Source organism: Gopherus flavomarginatus, chromosome 3, assembly GCF_025201925.1.
Source record: "Gopherus flavomarginatus isolate rGopFla2 chromosome 3, rGopFla2.mat.asm, whole genome shotgun sequence".
Classification (NCBI taxonomy): domain Eukaryota; kingdom Metazoa; phylum Chordata; order Testudines; family Testudinidae; genus Gopherus; species Gopherus flavomarginatus.
The window spans coordinates 187,149,617-187,162,168 of record NC_066619.1 but is presented as its reverse complement, the minus strand read 5'-3'; the positions used below and the strand labels follow the sequence as shown (position 1 = coordinate 187,162,168).

Here is a 12,552-nt window from a genome sequence, read left to right as displayed (position 1 = left end):
TGGAGTGTACTTGAATTCTCATTGATATTTCATTCAGAATGTTGGTTTTGTTATCCCCTAATTTCTCTTGGCACGTGGGTTCTGCTTTTTTCCTTAGGAAGATTTGTAATAAATCTAATTTTGGGAGTGAAGTTTTAGCAACTGTTTAAAAAAAATTGTTTTTGTCACCCAAATGATCCAGGAAAATGGTCACAAAGACGATGTATTATGTGTGTCCTTCTGCCCTCCAAATCTCGTGGCCTCTTCCAGTTATGATGGTGAAATTCTCATATGGAATCTCATCTCAGGACATATTTGTAACCGGCTTAGTGCTGTAAGCCAGGCAGTAATGGAGGATGGGACAGGTTAGTAGCAATAGATTTTATTGCAGTTTCATTGCTTTGATAACACAATCCTGGGGAATTTATAACGTGTAGAGAGAATAAGTCAAAGAATGAAAAAAAATTTTCAGTTCAAAAGGCAATACCTTAAAACAAATGCCACATCTCCTCCTCATAGTCTCTCCAAGACTGTTTGCTTGACTGTAGCTGTTACCACAGTCCTTTCTAGGTACTATTCATTGCCCGTCTACTTCAAAGAAACCAAAGCCCTATACTGGGTATTTTTCATGAGGTGTGGTGTGGTGTGATTCGACTGGTTGTTTTTCCTGCCTAAAAAGTGGTCTACTGAGAAAGAGCATGGCCTGGTAGCTGAGGTCCAGGATTGCAAGTTAGGAGTTCTGGATTCTGTTCTTGGCTATGCCACTGACTTCAACATGTGATCCTGGACAAGTCACTTAACCTTAGTTTCCTCTCAACTGAAAAGGGGGCTGATAATCCCTACCTCTTCTTAATTCATGCAATGTTTGTAAAAGCATTTTTAGATTATTTCTATAGCACTAAAACTCTATATAGTACTTTAGACAACTACAAGTTAAAGGAGTTTAGAGCTTCCCCTGAGATAGTGCTTGGGGTGTGCTACAGACCGCCGGGATCGGATTGGGATATGGATAGAGACCTCTTTAATGTCTTTAGTGAAGTAAACACAAAGGGGAACTGTGTGATTATGGGGGACTTCAACTTCCCGGATATAGACTGGAGGACGAGTACTTGCACGAATAATAGGGGTCAGATTTTTCTGGATGTGATTGCGGATGGATTTCTTCATCAAGTAGTTGAAGCACCTACTAGAGGGGATGCCATTTTAGACTTGGTGTTGGTGAGCAGTGAGGACCTTGTAGAAGAAATGGTGGTAGGGGACAACCTTGGTTCGAGTGATCATGAGCTGATTCAGTTCAAACTAGATGGAAGGATAAACAAATGTAGATCTGCGATTAGGGTTTTCGACTTCTCGAGGGCTAATTTTAAAGAGTTAAGGAAATTAGTTAGGGAAGTGGATTGGACGGAGGAATTAGTGGATTTAAATGTGGAGGAGGCCTGGAATTACTTTAAGTCGCAGCTGCGGAGACTGTCGGAAGCCTGCATCCCGAGAAAGGGGAAAAGAACCATGGGCGGCAGTTGCAGGCCAAACTGGATGAGCAAGCAACTCAGAGAGGGGATTAGACAAAAGCGGAAAGCTTACAGGGAGTGGAAGGAAGGCAGGATCAGTAAAGAAAGCTACCTTGCTGAGGTCAGAACATGTAGGGATAAGGTGAGGAAGGCTAAAAGCCGCATTGAACTGGAACTTGCAAAGGGAATCAAAACCAATAGTAAAAGGTTCTACAGCCACATAAATAAGAAGAAAACAAAGAAAGAAGAAGTGGGGCCGCTATACACTGAGGATGGAATGGAGGTTAAGGATAACCTAGGCATGGCCCAACATCTAAACAAGTACTTTGCCTCGGTTTTTAATAAGACTAGTGAGGAACCTTGCGATGATGGAGGGATGATAAACGGGAATGTGGATATGGAAGTGGATATTACTGCAACTGAGGTAGAGGCCGTACTTGAACAGCTCGATGGGTCGAAGTCGGAGGGCCCGGACAATCTCCACCCGAGGATATTAAAGGAACTGGCGCGTGAAATTGCGAGCCCGTTAGCGAGAATTTTTAAGCGATCGATAATCTCGGGTGTTGTGCCGTATGACTGGAGGATTGCTAATGTAGTTCCTATTTTTAAGAAAGGGAAAAAGAGTGATCCGGGTAATTATAGGCCTGTTAGCTTGACGTCTGTAGTATGTAAGGTCTTGGAAAAAATTTTAAGAGAGAAAGTAGTTAAGGACATAGAGGTCAATGGTAATTGTGACGAATTGCAACACGGATTTACTAAAGGTAGATCGTGCCAAACCAATCTGATCTCCTTCTTTGAGAAGGTGACGGATTACTTAGATAAAGGAAATGCGGTAGATATAATTTACCTAGATTTCAGTAAGGCGTTCGACACGGTTCCGCACGGGGAGCTGTTAGTTAAATTGGAAAAGCTGGGAGTGAATATGAAAGTTGTAAGGTGGATAAGGAACTGGTTAAAGGGGAGACTCCAGAGGGTCGTATTGAAAGGTGAACTGTCGGACTGGAAGGAGGTCACCAGTGGAGTCCCTCAAGGATCGGTTTTGGGACCGATCTTATTTAACCTTTTTATTACTGACCTTGGCACAAAGAGCGGGAATGTGCTAATAAAGTTCGCGGATGACACGAAGCTGGGGGGTATTGCTAACACGGAGAAGGACAGGGATGCTATTCAAGAAGATCTGAACCACCTTGTAAACTGGAGTAATAGAAATAGGATGAAATACAATAGTGAGAAGTGCAAGGTCATGCATTTAGGAACTAATAATAAGAATTTTGGATATACGTTGGGGGCGCATCAGTTGGAAGCGACGGAAGAAGAGAAGGACCTTGGGGTACTGGTTGATAGCAGGATGACTATGAGTCGCCAATGTGATACGGCTGTTAAAAAAGCAAATGCGATTTTGGGATGCATCAGGCGGGGTATTTCCTGCAAGGATAAGGAGGTGTTAGTACCGTTGTATACAGCGTTGGTGAGACCCCATCTGGAATACTGTGTGCAGTTCTGGTGTCCCATGTTCAAGAAGGATGAATTCAAACTGGAACAGGTTCAGAGACGGGCTACGAGGATGATCCGAGGAATGGAAAAACTGCCTTATGAAAGGAGACTCAAAGAGCTTGGCTTGTTTAGCCTGGCCAAAAGAAGGCTGAGGGGGGATATGATCGCCCTATATAAATATATCAAGGGGGTTAACGTTAGGGAGGGAGAGGAATTATTTAAGTTTAGTACTAATGTAACCACGAGGACGAATGGGTATAAACTGGATATTAGGAAGTTTAGGCTTGAAATTAGACGAAGGTTTCTGACCATTAGGGGAGTGAAGTTCTGGAATAGCCTTCCGAGGGAAGTAGTAGGGGCAAAAGACTTTCCTGGCTTTAAGACAAAGCTTGATAAATATATGGAGGGGATGTTATGATAGGATCGTTAATTTGGGCAATTGATCTTGAATTACCACCAGACAGGTCTGCTCAATGGTCTGCGGGGAGATGTTGCATGCGATGGGTACTGAGTTGCTGCGGAGAACTCCTTCTTGGGTGCTGGCTGGTGACTCTTGCCCACATGCTCAGGGTTTAGCTGATCGCCATATTTGGGGTCGGGAAGGAATTTTCCTCCAGGGCGGATTGGCAGGTGCCCTGGAGGTTTTTCGCCTTCCCCTGCAGCGTGGGGCACGGGTCGCTTGCTGGTGGTGTCTCTGCAGCTTGAGGTCTTCAAACCATTTTTGAGGATTTCAAAAACTCAATCCTGGGATAGGGGTTGTATAAAATTGGATGGGTGGGGTTCTGTGGCCTGCCTTGTGCAGGAGGTCAGACTAGATGATCAGATTGGTCCCTTCTGACCTATGAGTCTATGAGTCTATGAGTTTACACTCTGACGGCCCAATCCTGCAGCCCTTTTAGAACCCAGGCCCTAAATAGAATGTTGCATTTCTGTATGTTGCAAAGATGTGAAGTGTTACCTTAAACATTTCTCATACCAAAATGTATCTGGCAAATCACCCTGCTGAGGGGACAATTACTCATTTTAGATATTTTTTTCGTTTTTAGAGACTTGGGGCTTGTCTAAACAGTGCATTGGTCTGCAGCAGAGTGGTGTAAATTCTAGTGCGCACTTGCATGTTGCACATTAATGGACATGTGTAGATCCTGCTGCCATGCATTAAAAGTTCACTTGTGGTGGGTTAATACAGTACAGTTTGAAATCGGACTACATTAACCCAGACTAGAGAACTTTTAGTGCACGCCATCAAAATCTACTCAGGCCAGTTCAGACTTTTCAAATTGACTTCACAGTGTCCAGTTCAATTTAAGGACACAACATCACAGTGTGACAATATTTGCTACAACACTATAGGTGTTAGATGACTGCTTATGTACCTCCCTGCTAGACTCCAGTCTGACCTATTTCAGGTGTTATTTCAATTCTTTTCCACCAGAGGATTTAATCATCAACAAAGTCACATTTCTCCAGTCAAGGTCAGAAAGGAAGATGACAGCAGCTTCTTTAGTGTCAAGTGGACCCCGAGGTAAAGTTGAAATAAAAAAGCAGCTGAGAATGGAATAAAATACTGGATTTTAGGGAAATACCATGTGAAATGGAATCAAAACCCAGTCTCAACCTGATACTGAACATAGAATTCTCAAGTGGTAGCATTTGGTCCAGATTGGCAACATAAATTTCAACAGAACCTGTCACAGGAAGGCAGGCCCTGGGTACAGGAGAGTCATGCACCCCTTAGGACAGTGTGGTACATGAAGAAGGGGTGACCTTTTCTAGATATGCCAGTGCACACTGCTGGCTCAGAATGGAATTCAGGGGTGAGAGACTAGAGGGCAGGTAAAAACTAAAAGCAGCCACACTCTGGCACCTTATCTGAACACATTATAGTCACACCATTTGCAGGTACAGAAGACTCCACAACTCAGAGTATTTAGATTAATAAATCTAAGAGCAGTGGATCACCAACTTCTTCATTCTGCAGACAGTTTAATAGAAGAGAGAGCCTGTTAGAGGACCACCTTTCCTTGCAATTCCCAGCTTCTTCTTTCCTAAAATATGTCCTTCTGTGGATCACAGGGACATCTCTGCAGGCCACTGGTAGTCCATGAAGTGCATTTTGAGAACCACTACCACAGCTGGACTTGCACTGAAGAAAGTGTTCCTGAATCTCTTGCCATTTCTAGTATTTTGCTGCTTCAAAAAATTTAAAGTCTTTGATAGGTTCAGAGATTCTGGTGTGGTTTCTGTAGTTAGTTGTTTATCCTTACTCAACTCCTCCCTTCCAGGAGTGAGAAAGGGAAATAGATATTGAAAGGGTATGGGAATGTTTGAGCTTGTTCCATGGAAAATCAGGAGACTCTGGTGTAGTGTATAATCTATAAGGGAATTTGTTCTACCTTTAAATAATTATATTATTATATTATATAATAATAACTGTAGGAAATGAAGGGGAGGCAACATCCTGTCAGTAGCCACCTGGTGCTCATTCAAGACTGAAATACTTAGACGTCTGTCAGATTACTCAAATGTCTTTGAATTTCTGGATCAGTTGTTTGTACGTGGGCACCTTTAGTTCAAAGACCATCCCTAGACAACTCTTCCCCAGCCGTTACAGGGTTTCATAAGATGCTCAGTGGCAGCCGGCTCAAAGGATACCGGGGTGCATCTTGGAAGAGAGTGTGCCAGGATGGTGTGTAGAGAGATGACATTGGGTGTTCAGCTTTGTATATATCCGTGCAATGCAGGAGTTTCCATTAAAGCTGAAAGTTATGTACCAAATATAGAGTCTTGAGGCCTGACCCAAAGCCCCTTGAATTCAATAGTTTTCCCATTGACTTCAGTGGCCTTTGGGATTAAACTGTTAGCGTGTTAATTCAGGGATCTCCAAGTAACCTGTAACACGATGATGGGTGCTGGAATAAGGTAAAGGGCAGGTACGGGGACAGGGAAGGGGAGGAGTTAAGCTATATATGTCTATACACTGGGCATGTGGGTGTCTAAGGTACACCTTTCCATCTCTAACGTGGGGCTCTGTGCAGTAAGGAATCAGTAGTTTTTTGTTTTAGGTAAGTGGCTTGTTTGTTTTTACAGTTTATCCATTGAGGACAGGGGTGAAATCCCTCCTTGCCCTAGGGATATGAATTTGTGAGAGAAACTGGAGTTTTTACAACTTTTTGTCATCTGTTGTTTTTTGTTTAATTGCACAAGGTGCTTTTCTGTTTTAAACTAGGCAACTGGTTTCCTGTGTAACAGATGGACATGTTTTTTTGTCCTCTCTGATTTTCCAGGTTATATTACATTTTGGAATATCTTTGGAGGAGGGAAGCTATTTGCTTATTTCATTGGAGTAAGTGCTGATTAATTCCTGTGAAAATACAGTAGTAGTTAATGGGTGCTTTTGATGATATAATTCAGGGTGGGCAAACTTTTTGGCCTGAGGGCCACATCGGGTTTCCAAAATTGTATGGAGGGCTGGTTAGGGGAGGCTGACTCTCCCCAAACAGCCAGGCGTGGCCCGGTCCCTGCCTCCTATCCAAACCCCCCACTTCTCGCCCCCTGATGGCTTCCCTGGGACTCCTGCCTCACCACCCCTACTCCCTGTCCCCTGACCACCTGCAGAACCTGCACCCCTAACTGCCCCATCCAACCATCCATCTCATTCCTGACTGCCCCCCAGGACTCCTGCCCCATCCAACCCTCCTGTTCCCCACCCTCTAACCACCCCGCCCCCTATCCACAGCCCCACCCTCTGACCACCACCACCCCCAAACTCCCCTGCCCTCTATCCAACCCTCCCTGTCCCCTTACCATGCTGCCTGGAGCACTGGTGGCTGGCTGCGCTACAGTTGCGCTGTCCAGAGCACCGGATCAGCCTGTGACTCTGCAACTGCGCTGCCCAGCGGCCCAGAGTGTTGCACCAGTGGTGTGGTGCAGCGCACTGGAGGTGGGGCCGGGGGCGAGCCTCCTGGGCCAGGAGCTCAGGGGCCGGGCAGAAGGGTCACACGAGCCGTAGTTTGCCCACTTCTGATAAAACTGTTTTTGATTGATGAAAGAAATGTTTATGCTGGACAAAAGGAAAGATCAATCATTTTTAACCTATATTTTTAAAGATAGATCAAATTGGTATTTGTAGACTACAGAAGTTTAAGATGGAGTTTAACTGAGAAAATATTTACTTAGCTTATCATGGTTAGGCATGATAACCATCATTCAAGCTCCTTTATTTCAGAAGCTCTGTCACAAAGGACAAATCTTATAATGAATTGTATTTAATCTGCATTTGTGAGTTTGATTTCCCTGGCAGTTTCAATTGGCTGCTTCCTGTCATCCTGCTTTTTTGCTATTAAGCAGTTATTTTACTGTAGAGCTGGAATATTTCATTGGTGAGTGAATTGATCTGTAAGTCCTCCTTACCTATCTACCCATTACATGTCATGAGGCAAATTAGATTAATGTTTATAAACCAATGAGATCCTTCGATGAAAATACACTATAGAATTGCAAAGCAGGGCCGGCTTTAGGCCAGTTCTACCAATTCCCCCAAATTGGGCCCCATGCCCAGTGAGAATCTCTTCCCTGGCTAGAGGTGCCTTTTTAATTTTTACTCACCTGGCAGCGCTCCAAGTCTTCGGCAGCACTTCGGTGGTGGCTCCTTTGCTTGTTCTGGGTCTTCAGTGGGTCCTTCAGTGCCGCTGAAGATCTGGAACAAGTGAAGGCCCCGCCGCCGAGGTGCCGCCAAAGACTCGGAGCACTGAGTGGTGAGTACAAGCCCCACGTGTGTTTTTATGTGTTTGGTTTTTTTGTCTTCTCTGCTGGGGCCCCGTTGAAACTGTTTGAATTGGGCCCCGCACTTCCTCAAGCTGGTCCTGTTGCAAAGTATTTAATTGATTTATGCTTCTCTCACCTGCATTCTGCCCATTTATCAAACTGCAGTAGGGCCTCTAAGTCATATTCCTACTTTTTTGTGTCTTAAAACCCCTGAGAACTAGAGGAAAGCCCTACTCCTATTTTTAAATTTAAAGCAAACAAGCAGCTTACATGGCTGACATACTTAACCCCCTCCCACAGTGTTAAGTCACATTGTATATTATATACTGTTACTTTGAAAAAGTAGTACAGCACAGGATTACATGCCTGGAGGAGACAAGGACTTTCTAGAAGCATCTAAATTATTTTTTGTCAAGGTATAATCAAGGTCCAGACCAGAGAAAATAATAAAAAAGCCCAATGATGATAATATGTAAATAAAGATTTTGGGGTCTGTTCTAGGGTGACCAGATCACCTAGGTCAAATATCGGGACGAGGGGGGTGGGCGGGGGAGAGGGGAAGAAAATAGCGGCAGAGCAAAAAAAAAAAACCATCCCCGATTCTTCCTCCCTCCGCAAGCTCTGGAGACTCAGGGGAGCGCGGGGCCGGGTGAGTGTGAGTCCGGCCTGGCCCCAAGCAGGCAGGACTCGGGCGCGCTACCTGGAGGGAGAGTAGGGGGTGGCCTGCGGGGCCAGGCGGTGGCTGTTCTCCCCACCTGGGCAGCGGGACTCGGGAACAGCCGCTGCTGCAGCTCCCACTGCTGCGGAGGGGAGGAAGCGGCCGCTGGCCAAGCTCGGCAGCTGCTGCTCTGGCGCCCGGGCCCGAACCCCCCGGGCCTCCTGCGGGGACTCAGCGCGCACGCTGCACCCAGCCCCTGGCCAGTCGCGTCTGGGCTGGCTGTCCAGCTGGCGCAATCCTGCGGGCAGCCCCGGAGCGGGGGCAGCAGGCCCCAGCCCCCCCGTCCTGCTCGGGTCCCGCAGGGGAACGAACGGGGCTGGGCTGCCAATGCCTCCGCCGCGGGATTGCACCAGCTGGGCAGCCAGCCCAGACGCGACTGGCCAGGGGCTGGGCGCAGCGTGCGCGCTGCTGGGTCCCCGCAGCAGGCCCGGGCTTGGGGGGTTCGGGCCCAGTCGCCAAAGCCGCCGAGATGCTCCCGAGTCCCGCTGCCCAGGTGGGGAGAACAGCCGCCGCCTGGCCCCGCAGGCCGCCCCCTACTCCCTCCACGTACTGCGCCCAAGTCCTGCCTGCTTGGGGCCAGGCCGGACTCTCACTCACCCCGGCCCCGCGCTGGGAAGGAGGGGGTGGAGTCGGGGCGGGGGAGTCCGGGCTTCAGAGCCTTTGCTTGTTTGTCCAGTGTCCAGAGCTAGACGCGGGACAGGGAAGCAAATATCAGGACTGTCCTGATAAAATCGGAACGTCTGGTCACCCTAGTCTGTTCAAAAGTGTCTGTCTGGCAGTCTGGATTTGGCCCAGAGGTCGCCTATTGACTACCCCTAATCTAAAGCATATCAAGGGATTTAGTTTGTTAGGGAGTTTTCCCTTACTCTTAAATACAGATGTCACAGCCCACTGAGCTGGCAAGGCCTGGTATGCAGTAAACCTATAATTACAATCACCTGGTGCTAATTGCAATGATAGTCCCACTGTGCACTTGATCAGGAGTTTGAAATACCCAGAACAGAAATAGCCTGGGTAGACTCTAGCATAGACTAAAGCATTCAGGAATTGTACTTTGGTCTGAGCACCAAGAACTGCTAAATTACAATAATTGTTATGATGCAAACTTCTTGGCCTTGGGCAAGTCTCTCTTCCTTAGCTGTAAGTGCTGTGAATGGGGACAATACTACCTGACAGGGTAATAGGAGGGTTAGTGGTGTGTAAAACATTTTGAAGACTAAAATGCTCTACAAGTACTAACTGTTGGTAACACTCTCCAACAAACATGCTGGGTCTTACCCTTAATTCCTTATCTTAGTGCGTCATTTGTAAAAAGCTCCCAGGACCCCCTTAGTGTATGTCTACACTGCAAGTGAAGGTGTAAATGTAGCACAGACAAGCATACCTAAGCTAGTTTTAATCTAGTTAGCATGGATTAAAAGTAGTAGTGAAGATGTGGTGGCTGGGACTTCAGCATAACTAGCAACTTGAGTATGTACCCAGGTTACCTGCCAGGCTCGTATGTGGGCTAGCAACTACAGTTGAAGCCCCTGCCATGACATCTAGGCTATTATTGTTACTTGTGATAGCTTGATTAAAGCTAGCATGAATCTGCCTACTCACCTTTGTGGGTAGGCATATTCCACACTCCACTCCCAGGGCCCTGCTTCGGCCTCCCCTAGCCAGTGGTTCACATGCTACCCATGCTACAATCACATCTTCATTTGCAGTGCAGACCTACCCTTAGACACAGAAACAAATATGCAAGCTCCTCCTTTTGTCTGTAAATAATCTGTCTGACTCAAGCCCCTCCTTTCTGTGTCTCATTGCTAGTTAGCCTGCCACCTGTTTTCATTGTATATTCTGGAGAGTATTTGCTGTTCTCATCTTATGCAGTTTCCCAGTATCGTATTTGTGTAGCTAAATTATGAATGAAGAGCTTACCTTACCACTACCAAAAACTGGTTTGTGCTGCTAGGAACCTGTGGTAATTGTTTTCACTGCTGCATCTTTCCTCTTTCATTTACAGTCCAAGGACAGGTCTACACTCAGTGACATGGCTGTCAGTGATGATGACTGCCTTCTGTGTGCAGCTGATCACATAGGTTACATCTATATTTGGAACATCACAAAATATGCCCTTCAGGGACCAGAGGAGGAACCACCAGCGTGTGAGCAACACTTTCTCCTCCCCTTTCAATCACAATGCCCCTTGACTCTGTCACACGTTGCTGATAGCTGCATAACAGATTTGTATCTTATTTTTTTTTCCCCATCCCGTTGTCAAGTGCTTCTAAGTTGGAGAGCTCATAGCTGCAGTGTTACAAGGTAAAATAAACTTCACAGTTGTTCTTTACCTCTTAAAGAGATGCCACTTGTGCTTCACCTATAAATGTATCGTTAACTCATAGTTTTTCATAGGGAACATAAAACCAAGCTGCTGACTAGTTGAGGTTTTTAAACATCTTATGCGCTTTTCATGAGGTTAGAGAGGTCAGCCCATGTTCTGGCCAATTTCTAGTTAAGTGATTCCATTCTGCCTACCTATATTCCTCATGCAGTGTAAGATGAATGCGGTATCTTACAATGAGGATAGCTGCTGGGCATAGTTATATAGTAACCATGTTATTCCCCTGAGGTGGCTGTATTTCAGTGGTGAAGTGATTTGTGTTAGTTTGCAGACAGCTCTGAGATCTTCAGAGATGAAAAACCCTTTATAAGTATGCTGATATTGAGGACTCTGCTAGTACATCCAAGTGCAAATAATAGCCACCTCTTTTCTGTATAAGTTTTTTCTGTTTTCTTTCTCTTCTCATTCATCCACTGTCTATCTTTCCCATGCACTATTACAAGACGTCCTTTTGGCTGAAAGTCATTCTCTTAGGGACTGCCTGCCATGAGGGTCACTCCATCTGCTGTATGGAAGGCTTTAAATTCGGATACTGTGAGAGAACAGAGGGAGTGGGGGAGTTGCCTGGAGCAGGCTTGCTAAATGAGCCAACCAGAAATATCTGGTGTGGGGAGGGAACATCAAGTAGCTGGTTCCTAGTAAGAAAGCTGACTGTGGGAAGTCTGTGAGGGAGTCAAGTTTTAAGCAGGGCACTTGCAAGCTAAGCCCCAGTTTGATTCCTCCTAAGATCTGTTAAAAGGATCCTATGAAGAAACTCTCTACTCACCCAGGCTTTGAGGTAAGAGCCATGCCCTGGGACAGACTTCTGGGACTTAACGTTTTGTCTTTTGAGTTCATTTGTCTGAATACATCCAGACCCAATATGGGTGGTTATTGAATGAGCAAGTGTGTGGTTAAAAGGCCCTGGAAGAGGGAGGATAAAGAGCAGAGTAATGCAGAGGCACCTTGGCTAGGAGGGGACCTGTGGGGTGAGGTGACTCATTTACAGATACAGTTGAGGCTTTTACTATTTTTATTTTGCCCTAATTTAACCTGGAATAACTTTCTGCTTTTAGTTGGCTCCTGCCTTCCTAGTAGAGCAGGTCAGAATGGCTAATTTAAGAGACCAAAATTTGCAAGTTTGCCAATTTGCATTATCTTTTACATTTGTTATAGTGCCTGGTTTGTTTAACCTGTTAGTTTGCTGATGCTTACAATAATTTTGCAAACAGATGAGAGAACTTGTTTTGAATTCATTGAACATCTGGGAGTCAGATTTAGCTGTAGCTCTTTTTAAGGCCTACATGTGGAACAAAGGGAAGCTGGCTCAGGCAGAGGGTTAAAAGAGCATGTAAGAGTGGTAACTGATGATGCTTAAGCAGCTTCATCTACACTGCAGCTGGGGTGTGACTTGCAGCTTGTGTAGACATATCTGTGCTAGCTGTACTATAGTTACCTCACTAAAAATAGCAGTGAGGATGCAGTGGTGCACACTGCACAGGCCCACCCATCCTTTGGAGTACATACTCGTGCAGCCTACTCTGAAGCCTGCACTGCTGCATTTGCTGCCATTGTTAGTAAGCTGGCTGGAGTATAACTAAAATGTGTGTCTGTGCAAGCTGCCTGTCACACCTGTGGCTGTAGCATAGATGTAGCTTAAGAAAAGTCTCTTTCACACTCTGTATTGCTCCAATAAAATGCAGAGAACTACCACAATA

General features: G+C 45.8%; 1 protein-coding gene across 13 annotated transcripts in view; it reads left to right on the top strand.

The window, feature by feature from the left end:
* The window catches only part of LOC127047713 (WD repeat-containing protein 64-like), a 110,553-nt gene that overhangs the window by 58,623 nt on the left and 39,378 nt on the right, over positions 1–12,552 (top strand). For 10 of the 13 annotated variants that reach the window (XM_050946299.1, XM_050946296.1, XM_050946288.1 and 7 more), the window contains 4 exons: positions 182–344; positions 4,417–4,506; positions 6,269–6,327; positions 10,475–10,773. In XM_050946299.1, coding sequence (XP_050802256.1) covers positions 182–344; positions 4,417–4,506; positions 6,269–6,327; positions 10,475–10,773 — 611 coding nt within the window. The remainder of the gene's footprint in view (positions 1–181; positions 345–4,416; positions 4,507–6,268; positions 6,328–10,474; positions 10,774–12,552) is intronic. The other 3 variants (XM_050946298.1, XM_050946301.1, XM_050946295.1) reach the window with 2 other exon arrangements.